Genomic DNA, 12,693 nt, shown 5'->3' with positions numbered 1-12,693 from the left:
TTCTCTTAAATACTGAGCTCCAGAACTTAACAATGCACTGCCTCAAAATAGTTCTTCTCTTCTTCTAGGCTCGTGTACCAGTTACTTTAAATCTAGGTTCTCTGTTCCATTTATACAAAAGTTAATCACCGTTGAAGGATCTTGTTGCAATGTGATAATGCCCAACCTCTGGACCAGGAAATCCAGGTTCAGCTTCTATCTGCCCAAGATCTGTCACACACTGATTAAAATAGCTTATGTGGAACAGTATTTGAGAGAAGGCATGATTGTTTTTTTCTTGGAGTAAAGTATTTAGCAGCAATTTAATAGAGGGTGCTCAAAATCAAGAGGATCTTTTACAGTATTATTGAGAGAGGATTAATAATCGAACCCTGGATTTAAGATAATTGACAAAAGAACAAAGGAGGGGATAAGCTGATTTTTAAACCAGAAGGTTTGTGATTTTTGAATGCATTCTCTGAAAGCTTGGTGGAAGCAGATTCAGTTGTAATTTTCAAAAGGAAACATACAGTATATTTTAGAGAAGGGTTTGTAAGGCTCTGCAGGAAGCTCTGGAATCGGACTCATGGATCATTCCTCTATGGAGCCATAATAGACACAAAAGGCCAAATTACCTTCCTCGGTTTTGCATGACTTGATGATCAAGTAAACCAAAATAATCCATTTCCTGTTTTGTAGAAGGACTGCAAGAGGTCAGTGCTCATTACTGCTTCTCAAATTAAAAAGGTCTCTCAGACAAATAAAATTCTACATATTCAACCTCTGTCTCTGCTCACTAATTTAAGTAGCTGGCCTCTACTTCTTCAAGGCATGTCATCTCAGACAATCTGTCAATTTGTCTGTTGTTTTGCTACCCTTAATCATTTTAAACACTGACTTGGATTCTGTCCAAACTCAAAGCAAAAGCTTGGATTGCTGAAATTACATAGGCCAAGGATTATTGTAATTGACTTTGTATGATTGTGATCCTTGAGGTGTAGGTGGAGAAGAGAAGCAGAATGGCACACAGTTCTCCAGATGGAGTCTCACCAAATTTTTATCACAAAGTTCAGCTTGGAATTTGCGACTATGTAGGTGCACCAGGTAGTAGTGTTTCATTGAGTTCTCTCATTAAAGTTGTAGCAATATTCGGCAGTGCAGATTGGGAAAGATGAGCAAAGGGCAGAGCCTATCACCCTGGGTGAGTTCTATTGAGGGCCTGCATGCTCAGCTTTGGAGTAGTACTGGAGAGTCTTGGAAACAAACACTCTTCTCCCCCTGCTCCCCTCCCCCACCACTAAATTCTTCTGATCTCAGGGAAACTCGCATGACAATTGGAGAAAGTAACATTAAAACATATCCCCTGATTTGGTCTTTTACTTAAGCCAAAAGACAATTTAGTCAGTTCTGAGGAAGGGTCACTCGACCCAAAATGTTAACTCTGATTTCTCTCCATACTGCTGCCAATCTGCTGAACTTTTCCAGCAGTTTTCCAAAGATTTTCAGGTTTTTGTTAACTGTTAATTTAGTGTTGGATATATGGGACATCTACATAATTCAATTGTTTGTGCTTTTATATTCCTTAGGTAAAGAAATATTATCAGAGAAAATTTACATGCTTCAGGAGATTGTAAATGATGCTGACATGCGACAGAAGCAAGTACTCTGCCACACTGATGATGGTATGTTTAAATATCTAACACAAGTAATTCTAACTTGCTGTATTGGCACATTTATATACAATAGCCATTACAAAATATTTATTTGACTGTAATTATCTTAGACACTGTTATATATTATGATGATATGTTCAGCAAAACCAGTAAGATTCTTATAATAGTCAGATTAAGCCCCACTCAAATTTATTACACATACAGTTCATGCAACCCATACTTAAGAGAAGCAACTTACAGCCACATCTGTTGTCGAGAATTTAATTGAACTATAGTCCTGGTCTTAGTAATTTAGCTGTTTAATCACTTTTCAATCTATACTCTCTTTCCCCAAGAGCTATTAGCGACAGGCAATAAATGTTGGCCCAGTTAGGCTATACCTGCATCGTGTAAACAAAAAAAAAACTCATTTAAGTCTGTTACTTCCCATGAATTCTCTCTCACAAAACCACATGACAGTCTGCACATTCCTACATTACATCATAATACCAAAAGTAAACGTACAGCTTCATACAATTTTATTTACCTTAATAAAGAAACCACCTCATTATCTGAAGTTATTAATAAGTTTTTTTTTGTCCTGTGGGATAATGACATCAGTGTATCTTCCTTTCCTTATCGTATTAATATTTTGCAGTTGTTACACATAATTGCTATCCCGCGAAGTGAAACTTCTGCTTGTATACAGAGCGAACGTCATGCTTCCCTGGAGGTGAACTGGGATATGGGGCGCACAGTGATGGGTGGGGATGATTTCTCTAATGGGGCAGAGTGGGGACCCTGTCACTTTCTTGGATCCTCCAATTAGCTCCAGTGCCAGAAGAGTCAAGGACAGCGTTCCCATCAGCACTGGTACTTACTGGTATTTACTGCCATCAGTGAATGGGGACCACACTGTGGGCAAACAGCCAAGTAAATTCTGGCCTGCAGCTGTTTGTGGGAGAAAATTGGTTGGGACATTTTTCTAGGGGAACCTGAGCTCAACAGTGAACCTGGCGATGGAAATAAAGGCACTGTCAAGAGGCAATGGCTCTCACCCCTTACCTATCAGTACTTGACAGATCCCAATCCCTCTTCTGTCCCTTACAAATTACTTTGGTCCAGGGTCACCATTGACTATCCTATTTATTGGCCCTACTGCATTACTAGCAATGGCTACTGCAACCAAGCTGTGCTCATGGTGCTGGAGAGCTGCTCACATCTTATTTTATGGCAGCCCTTTGAGGTGAGTAGTTACTTTGCAATGAAGGGTCCAGAGATAAATTGTCCCTGATGGAGCCAGTGGTCCATTAAGTTCTTTATCTTTGATTTTGTGCTGTTTGAATTCAGCTCTTTCTCACTTGCAATAAACCCTATTGAAAGGTGAGTTATCTGAGTAGTTGTTGGCATTGTAAACATTATTTGCTACATAGTCTCACTGTAATTTAGGGATACTTGTAAAGTCTTCAGTAGCATGTCTTCAGTTGATTTCCTTATTAAGTTGGTGATAAGTTTATTTTGAAATTAACCAGTGTTCTATAATCTATCTCCATTCAAATGTACCTTGTATTATACCAACCTGCATAGCAAAAGTTACATTAAAGTAAATTTTGTAACATACTGATAGTATTCCAATAGCAGATCCGAATAACTTTGATTAACTTTTTCCTTTACCATTAACAGAAATTTCTGACTAACACTTAGAACCAATGTTGGTTGAAGAGCAGTTTTTGATGAAATAGTTATCATTTGTCTGCTTACTTTTTGTGGAAATTTGCTGCATGCAAACTAGCTGTTAATTTGGGATGTTTTAACAAACATGAGATACAGAGATTTTTGTCTTACACTCATCAGGACAGTTGCAAGAACAGCAGAGGGTGCAACAATTTATACTGAATGACAAAACTGTGTTGATCAGTTGACAAGGCAACCATAGTAGCACCATATTTTCATACATTGTGTATTGTTGCTCCCTATGAAATTTGGTGGTGTTGTATCTATCCAGATGAATGCCATGCGGAAAATATCAAGTGTGTCTTTGTCAGCAGTGCTTAAGTTCCATACTCCATGTAATAAATTGCCTTCAGTTACAGCAACAGGAAACATTGAACAAAGACACGTGTCGTGTCCACAATTAATTGTCTTAACTGGCTTCAAATCAGGCCAATCACATTATACACTCAAAATATTGCATGACTGCTGCTCTTCCATTTGGTAACAGTTTTTCATATGGATTGGGGTGTACCTGGCTAATACGTTACAGATTGTTGTAGGTATTCACAGTTTAGCTGCGTGTTGTATCATGATCATCCATCTCTGATCACAGACATTAAACTGTAGATGGATATTTTATTCAGAATTTCGATGAGATTTTGAATCTACATGAAATGTCAGTTGCCTTCAGAAGAATGTGGGCGGCACAGTGGTTAGCACTGCTGCCTCACAGCGCCAGAGACCCAGGTTCAATTCCTGCCTCAGGCGACTGACTGTGTGGAGTTTGCACATTCTCCCCGTGTCTGCGTGGGTTTCCTCCGGGTGCTCCGGTTTCCTCCCACAGTCCAAAGATGTGCAGGACAGGTGAATTGGCCATGCTAAATTGCCCGTAGTGTTAAGTAATGGGTAAATGTAGGGGTATGGGTGGGTTACGCTTCGGCGGGTCGGTGTGGACTTGTTGGGCCGAAGGGCCTGTTTCCACACTGTCATGTAATCTAATCTAAATGTTTTTGTTGTACCTTTCCCCTATGTCTCTGGCTGGAGACCTCTCCCTCTGCACTATTGGCATATTTAACCATGTACATTTCTATCCGTTTGTTAGTTCCATTAAATGTCTCATACACACAATATTTTGCCAGGAGTTGAAGCTAACCAGAGTGCAGCTGATTTTGAAGAAGGCCTAGAAGACAGGCAAGAAAACTTTGATGAATTACGCTCTAGGAAAAGGAGGAAGGGCATCAAGAAAAAGCGAAAGCACTAACATGAAATCAAACTTGTACAGTGGACACAAAGGAGGAGATCAGATTTTCACTGTATACCAGCTTTCATTTATCATTTGTGCCTCTGATCATGTTGATTGAATGTACACATCATTTTGTATTTTCCAATATTATATACCATAAATAGTTATTAGTTCGCTTTGTACTTTTATGGAATTCAACATTTGCATTGGGGGAGCCCTCCTTAAACGCCAGGCTTTTTAAACTTTTTCAAATATTGCCAGTAAGGTACAATGTCCATTTTCTAAGACAGTATAGTTATTTTTCAAGTCTTTATACAACTGTTTTACAGATCAGTTTTTTTTCCATTATGTGATTACTATCTTGGTCCTTGGAATTAAAAAGGAATTTGTACTATGAATATCCAGTTTAAAAAAATGAAAACACCAGATTTCTTTCTTTCTCATACTTGAAAAGTATTGTTTAGATAGATGGGAAGGCATTTTCCTGGTCAGACTTCATAAAATCTCTACAATGTTAATGCAGGCCATTTGGCTCATTAGGTCACATCGACCCTCTAAAGAGACCATCCCACCCTAAACCATCCCACTACCCTATCAGTGTCATCCTGCACTTCCCATTGCTCATCCACCTACCCTGTTTGTCCCTGAACACTGTGGGGTAATTCAGCATGGCCAGCCCACCTATCCTGTATATCATTGGACTATGGGAGGAAACCGGAGCACCCGGAGGAAACCCACGCAAATCCACAGAGAATGTCGCCCAAGTGTGGAATGGAGTATGAGCCCTTGATGCTCTGAGACAGCAGTGCTAACCACTCAGCCACACTGCTGATGAGCTGCAAAACTTCTCAACCAGTTCTTAAGGTCATTGCTGAACAAAATCAGCTCAGACATAACTAAATAGTCATTTTTAACTTGGCCAATTTTGGGAAGCTTATCTCTACTGAAACCCTCTTATTCTGTGTCTTGTTTCAACATGATAGTGCCTCCTAGTGGTAGTATAAACCTTAAATTTTTTGGATTGTTTTAAAACTTTTTCTTTATCATGGTTATTGTCTCACTTTATAAAAAGCTGTTGAATTTGAAATTTTACATTGAGAAAAAAACAGATCAAAGAAGAAAACCAATATAAGATGATTGTAATATTTCATTTACCCATGTGGATGTGGTTTACCTGTACTTTTTATCAAGTTAAATCATTTGTTTTAAAATCAAATGCTTTGTGCTTACGTTTGAAATAGTTGTTTATAGATATGAGCTTACTTGGACCAATTGTTTTCTTACTAAAACTCAACTCAAGCTCATTTTCTTCATAAACGTGAAATTTCTTAAACGTAAAAACAGGCATTTAAAATCTATTCATGTTAATAAAAGTTTCATTTTAGTCAGGGAAGAAAAACTATATTACCTATTGATTTGAATTGAACAATTCAAATAGCCAACAGGAGGCAGTTCCTTTTTCTATTGATGTAAGACTTGAGTAGGAGTTAATGGATAGCTTGACTTATGGTTTTCGAATTGACTAAAGCATTTTGTAAACTTGATACAAAAAAAAAGACTCCTATCAAATAATGACTTTTGTTGAAGATTTAACCTTTTCTAAGAACACCATGGGTTATGATATTGTTAATCCATATAGTTTGATTTTTTTTAAAAAGCCATTTTATCCATTATTATTGAAATGACAAATGATCAAGCCAACAGGTCAATATTATTGCACACTCGTTAGTTTTTTTATTGTCCGTCAAACTGAGTAGCCCTGTTCAAAGCATTCAAAACCAGCAGTCAAAATTAATGTCAAGTGTGCTTTGCGCCCTTTGGGAAAAAGTTGCCTTCCAAGTTTAAAATGTTGTTCAATGTGTGAAATTCCCTCAATTCTTCTAGAGTCTAGTTTTAAGGACAAGAAAATGAGTAAATAAATTGGTGAGTTCTATATGAATGTTAAAATATGTATATTTTATACTTTACCAATTAATTTTTTCTGAAAAATTGTATAATGTTTTAAGAACTGAGTGAAGCTTTAGTTTTTCTAGACATGTGATTTTGAGTACAAAAGGAGAACATTCCTTCTGAAGTATAATTTTTACTGAGATGCCTTATTTGGTATCAAGTCTGTAATAGTTGTTCTAAATATTCCTGTGTTTTTTGGTCTGTATTATAGAAGTAAAATCATTTTCCACACTGTTACCTTGTGTTGTCAGTCACTGACTCTCTCAAAGACTAAGGATTGGGTTAATTTAGAGTCATAGAGATGTACAGCATGGAAACAGACCGTTCGGTCCAACCTGTCCAGGCCGACCAGATATCCCAACCCAATCTAGTCCCACCTGCCAGCACCCAGCCCATATCCCTCCAAACCCTTCCTATTCATATACCCATCCAAATGCCTCTTAAATGTTGCAATTGTACCAGCCTCCATCACATCCTCTGGCAGCTCATTCCATACACATACCACCCTCTGCGTGAAAAAAATTGCCCCTTAGGTCTCTTTTATATCTTTCCCCTCTCACCCTAAACCTATGCCCTCTAGTTCTGGACTCCCCGACCCCAGGGAAAAGACTTTATCTATTTATCCTATCCATGCCCCTCATAATTTTGTAAACCTCTATAAGGTCACTTCTCAGCCTCCGCCACTCTGGGGAAAACAGCCCCAGCCTGTTCAGCCTCTCCCTGTAGCTCAGATCCTCCAACCCTGGCAACATCCTTGTAAATATTTTCTGAACTCTTTCAAGTTTCACAACATCTTTCCGATAGGAAGGAGACCAGAATTGCACGCAATATTCCAACAGTGGCCTAACCAATGTCCTGTACAGCCACAACATGACCTCCCAACTCCTGTGCTCAATACTCTGACCAATAAAGGAAAGCATACCAAACGCCGCCTTCACTATCCTATCTACCTGCGACTCCACTTTCAAGGAGCTATGAACCTGCACTCCAAGGTCTCTTTGTTCAGCAACACTCCCTAGGACCTTACCATTAAGTGTATAAGTACTGCTGAGATTTGCTTTCCCAAAATGCAGCACATCACATTTATCTGAATTAAACTCCATCTGCCGCTTCTCAGCCCATTGGCCCATCTAGTCCAGATCCTGTTGTAATCTGAGGTAACCTTCTTCGCTGTCCACTACACCTCCAATTTTGGTGTCATCTGCAAACTTACTAACTGTACCTCATGCTCGCATCCAAATCATTTATATAAATGACAAAGTCCTACTGCAGTTCATTTGGAACAATACTTGTTGAAATATTTTGAAAGGAGATAGAGCCATTGAAAATTGCATTTTATAAGGTCTCAGAACCACCATAAAACATTATGAAACCAAATGTCCATGTTATTCAAACTTTTTTATTCCAGTCCACCTCAAATCCAATTAAAAGAGCAATAAGAGCCTAACATGTTAGTAATATCTCTTGTGGCAACCAATAAGTACCACAATCTTATAGACCTTGTAGAAGGTACACAATACAGGCGTGCTGATGAATGGAATAGTGATGAAATTGGCTGCTTTTTCCTGGATAATAATAAGCAGTGCACAAAACAACTTTTCGGGCTTTTCTTGGTTTTCAGAGGTTCCTTTTGATTACTCACAAACTCATTTATTTGGTATTTCATTCAAGTAACTTAATATTTGATTTATTTGTGTTGATGTATGGTGTGTTTATGCTCCCATAGTAGAAGAATGAATGGCTATCCTCAATGCTCACTGCGTGTATTTAAGACTGAGATAGATAGGTTCTTGATTGTCAAGGGTTATGGGAGAAAGTAGGAGAATGGGGTTAGAAAGCTTATCGGCTATGATCAAATGGTGAAGCAGACTCGACGGGCTGTTGGCCAAACTTCTGTTCCTATGACTTATGGCTAAAGCCACCAAGCACATGGAAAATGTAAATTTCCTACACGACATTATTTAAACTCTTAGGAGACAATAGATGTAAGTTAGGAACAATTTTTTCCCCCCAATATAACTGACACACTCTTTTTCTACTCAAAATACCATCAGCCTAAACATTGAGACTCCACATTCATTTGCCAAAAATTCATGACCTCAGGGTTTTCACATTTTCCTGGCACCTAGTTAAATATTCGTTTGTTGTTGGATGTAAAAATGTTCTGTCTGCCTTCCATTTCCACGTTGCAATTTCCCAGCCTGCACAATCCCTGAGCCTCCCCCCTCCCCTAATCCCCTTGAATATTTTTTTCCAGCACTCCAAGATACCTAACGGCTTTTCCTTCCCCTGACCCCAAGTAGCCTCCTCCTATGACTTCTGGTGGATAGAAGACCTCCACCCTTAAAACCCAGAACTTTACAATCTATGGCAAATCCACAACCACATCACCCAACACTCTTTCCCCCCCCCCCCCACCCCCCCCTAAAAAAATGAGCCTAAGGGGTGTAGGGATCTTCAAAAGAGGGAGATGGTCCGCAAAGGCAGAATGCGTTTGAAAAGCGATAAGGGGTCTGTAAATGTTGGAAAGGGCCTGCAATGAGAAGCGAATTTGAAACATTTCAGCAAATGAAATCTGACTTGTGAACACAAAAACAGGTTATGTATTCCTTGCAAAGGTATGCAGAGTCTCTTTAGTTTAAAGATTTATTCATTTGTGGGATGTGGGTATCACTGGCTGGCCAGTATTTACTGCTGGCCCTAGTGCTACAGCAGTTCGGGAGCTATGGTAGGGAATGATTTTTGTAACGAATGTGTCAATTGCTTATTTTAATATTGTGCAGTTGTATTTCATAAAGATTTGTGTTCACACAGAATCATATCTTAAAGAATCTTGCCTATTGTGAATGACTTGAGGTGCAATGGCCATGTCAGGGCCAAATATAATAGTGCCTCACCAGTCTGTGGGAAGTGTGTTTAGGGTAATAGATTTGGTGTCGAATGTGTCAGTTATTTTTTAACGAGTATTTATTGATATAAAATTGATGTATTCTTTGTCTGGCATGAAGCATAATCGAATAGTGTTAAATATTGAGGAATTGTGAATTCTCCTAATCCTGCTCTAATCTTGCTTCTTTATGTGTTCAAATCCATCAGATGCCAACACAAATAGAAAATGTGTTAATACTCGGTAACTATATCAATTAATGAAGGAGTTAATGAGATTTAAGAAAGAGATCCTGAAAACCTCAAGGAATGCCCTCAAGAAAAACAAATTATTTTTAGCTCTGTTAAAGTCACAGGGAGGTATTTAAAATGGTAGGTTTGTTGCAATCTTGCACCAGACCCTTAAATTTGGTTATGGTCTAGTTAAAAACAATAACTTTTTGTTTAAAGTACAGGATATTTGAGAATCACAAATCTTTACTGTTAGAGTAAAGCCGATTGATTTTCAGGGTCTTGAAATCTAAATATAAACTTTATTTTCCCAAGTCAAAAATGTAAATAGCTTACAACATTTATCTCTCTCGCATCAAAAATCAGCAAGCGATATAAAGTCACCACCAAGTTGTGATCAAGCACAATACTGTGCAGATTAAATGGCAGATGTGACCAAAACTACTCCCTTGCACGTGTTTGCAACCCAGCTAGATATCGTAATTACTTTGAGTCACAAAAGTCTTATCAACAATCGGTCTTTCTTCAGTGGAATTTCATTTCTCGTTCTTAAAGATTCGACTTCTTAACAACCTCCAATATCATTTCAATTGGAATGCCTGAACATGGGCTCACCCCCTAATGATTCAATCTCATTTTACAGGTGGTTCCTAGAATTATGCTGAGTTGTTATAGCACAGAAGGAGTCCATTTGACCCATTGTGTTTAAGCTGGCTCTATGATTGAGAAATTCATTAAATGCCATTATTCTGCCTACTCCCTATAATCCTGTTCATCCCTTCTCAGAAAACAGTCCAATTCTCCTTTGAATATTTCAATAGAATTTGACTCCACCACACTCTCAGCCAGTGCAATCTAGATATTAAGTACTCATTGTGTGAAAAAGAGCTTTGCTTTTTTTTGCCAAGGACTTGAAATCTTTGCCTTCTAATTCTCAATTCTTTCATGAATGGGAAGTTTTTGTTTCCATCTACTCTGTTCAGACCAGTCGTGACTTTGAAAACCTTTATCAAATCTCCTATTGATCTTCTTTTCTCTAAGGAAACTCTTAACTTCTCCAATCTATTTTTATAAGGGAAGTTCCTCAAGTATGGAACTATTACACACTGCTGCTACTTGCAAGGTTTACAAACTTGGGAACTGTTACCACAGTGAAGAACAAAGTAGCAGATACATGGACATAACATATGCATTTTTGTCTCAAAATTACACATCATTCTGCTTGGGAACAACATCATCATTGTTTTACTGCTGCTGGGTCAAAATTCAAGAGCCTTCTCCCTAACCAAACCCACACCACACAATCATAGTGGTTTAACTTCTCAAAGGCAGTTAGGCTTGGGTGATTCGTGCATTGTCTTTTCAGCAATTGCAGCATTTCATGACTTAACAAAATTAACCAAAGGTATGAGTGATGGGTAAAATGCTAGTGGCTGGACTGCCAGAAAGGGAAATGTGTGCAACAGACTCCAGTGGCCCAGAAACAAGGCAGAACCATATTCTGTCTTTTAAAAAGTTCAGTTTGGTTATCCAACTACAACTGAAATGTCACTACATTACAATAAATACTGACCTTCAGAATTGAAATGTGATTACATTTCATCTCAGAAGAATAAGGATGATTAGAATAACTGCAAATTTACAAAACAACTTCATATTAAATATTCAACCACATGATAGAAGAAAACCCCTAGAAGATGCCCATAAGCAATATACAGGTGTATTTTACATCAAACTCTATTTACATCACACTCTATTTATGCTATTTATGAATAGTTCCATATAGCATGTACATTTGTAAGCACCCACTCATTTTCTTTCAAATCTAAGCAGTTAAACTTTAGCATATCACAATAATGATATGCTAAAGAAGAAGGGCTTATGCCCGAAACGTCGATTCTCCTGTTCCCTGGATGCTGCCTGACCTGCTGCGCTTTTCCAGCAACACATTTCCAGCTCTGATCTCCAGCATCTGCAGACCTCACTTTCTCCTCATATCACAATAATGTTGATATGTACAATATATGATCTGAGTAGTGTACACTAATATACTAAATGTTATTCACTGTTGATTTGTGAACTATCACCAAAGACATACGTTTTGAGAATCTTTGCAACTCCTTGTCACAGAAAGCTGGGTGGAGGGGTGGGTAGAATTCTTGTGTATATTGAAGTTTGAGATGGACAGATTCTTGATTAGTAGGGGGAAATCAAGGGTCATGGGAAAAAGTAGGAACCTGAATGGGAAGAGTGCCAGATCAGCCATGATCCTATTGAATGGTGAAGTAGATTAGATGGGCTGAACGACCTACTCCTATTGCTATTTCTACGGTCTTAATAAACAGTAGCTTTGAGAGGTAGATGTCATTGACTGCAATCTGCGAAATTACAAGCGCTATTCGCCTAGAATCGCCTGTGATGGTACATTTTGAGGGAGTGCGATACGGGAGTCTCCTGTAAACTCCAATTGGCTTTGTTTTGCAAATGCTGGAAGTGTATCTTTGTGACCTGGGTTGAATGACTGGATCATTAAACTAATTATTTAAGGGAGACATTTAAAGGTAGAAAAGTAAATTGTAAGTGATGGAGAAACAAGTTAAATTCAAGTTAACTTAGATATGGATGGGTTAAGGGATTTAAATGAGAAGTGTGAAGCAATGGACGATTTGAAAAGCTCTAGAAATAATTTACCTGCAGGAATGTTACTTTTCTGGCTTCAGGGGTCGAGTGGCTTTGCAGCAACACAAGTCTTGCCATCGGAAAGTGTTGTCAGTTCCTGAAAGACCGGCCCTAACTTTCTGTCGTGAGTTAAATTTGTGTTTAACTGTTCATGTGTGATGGGGACAAATTGTGGCGGTTCTCAACAAACACGATATTTCAGACAAATTGCTATTTCTGTTTATTTTAAACACGCCCAGCAAAGTGCGGACCCCTTGTTCTGGTCCCTGTAGGTTGGTCGTTTTTAGTTTGTAGTAAGCCACTCGATGTGACACAGTGGAGAGTTACCTGATCTGCAACGGAAATACTTGTCATTAAAGT

General features: G+C 38.5%; 1 protein-coding gene across 4 annotated transcripts in view; it reads left to right on the top strand.

Annotated features, from left to right (window-relative positions):
- The window catches only part of LOC122549292 (TPR and ankyrin repeat-containing protein 1-like), an 86,367-nt gene extending 79,593 nt beyond the window's left edge, over window positions 1-6,774 (top strand). For all 4 annotated transcript variants that reach the window (XM_043688833.2, XM_043688834.2, XM_043688832.2 and 1 more), the window contains 2 exons: window positions 1,566-1,661; window positions 4,484-6,774. In XM_043688833.2, coding sequence (XP_043544768.2) covers window positions 1,566-1,661; window positions 4,484-4,605 — 218 coding nt within the window. In that variant the 3' untranslated portion in view covers window positions 4,606-6,774. The remainder of the gene's footprint in view (window positions 1-1,565; window positions 1,662-4,483) is intronic.
- The last annotated feature ends 5,919 nt before the right edge of the window (window positions 6,775-12,693 follow it).

The sequence above is a fragment of the Chiloscyllium plagiosum genome, unplaced genomic scaffold (assembly GCF_037043375.1).
Source record: "Chiloscyllium plagiosum isolate Xiang-an unplaced genomic scaffold, Cpla_swu_hap1 HiC_scaffold_4, whole genome shotgun sequence".
Taxonomy (NCBI): Eukaryota; Metazoa; Chordata; class Chondrichthyes; order Orectolobiformes; family Hemiscylliidae; genus Chiloscyllium; species Chiloscyllium plagiosum.
Note: the sequence above shows the minus strand (reverse complement) of the source record. Positions and strands in the feature narration are given on the sequence as shown.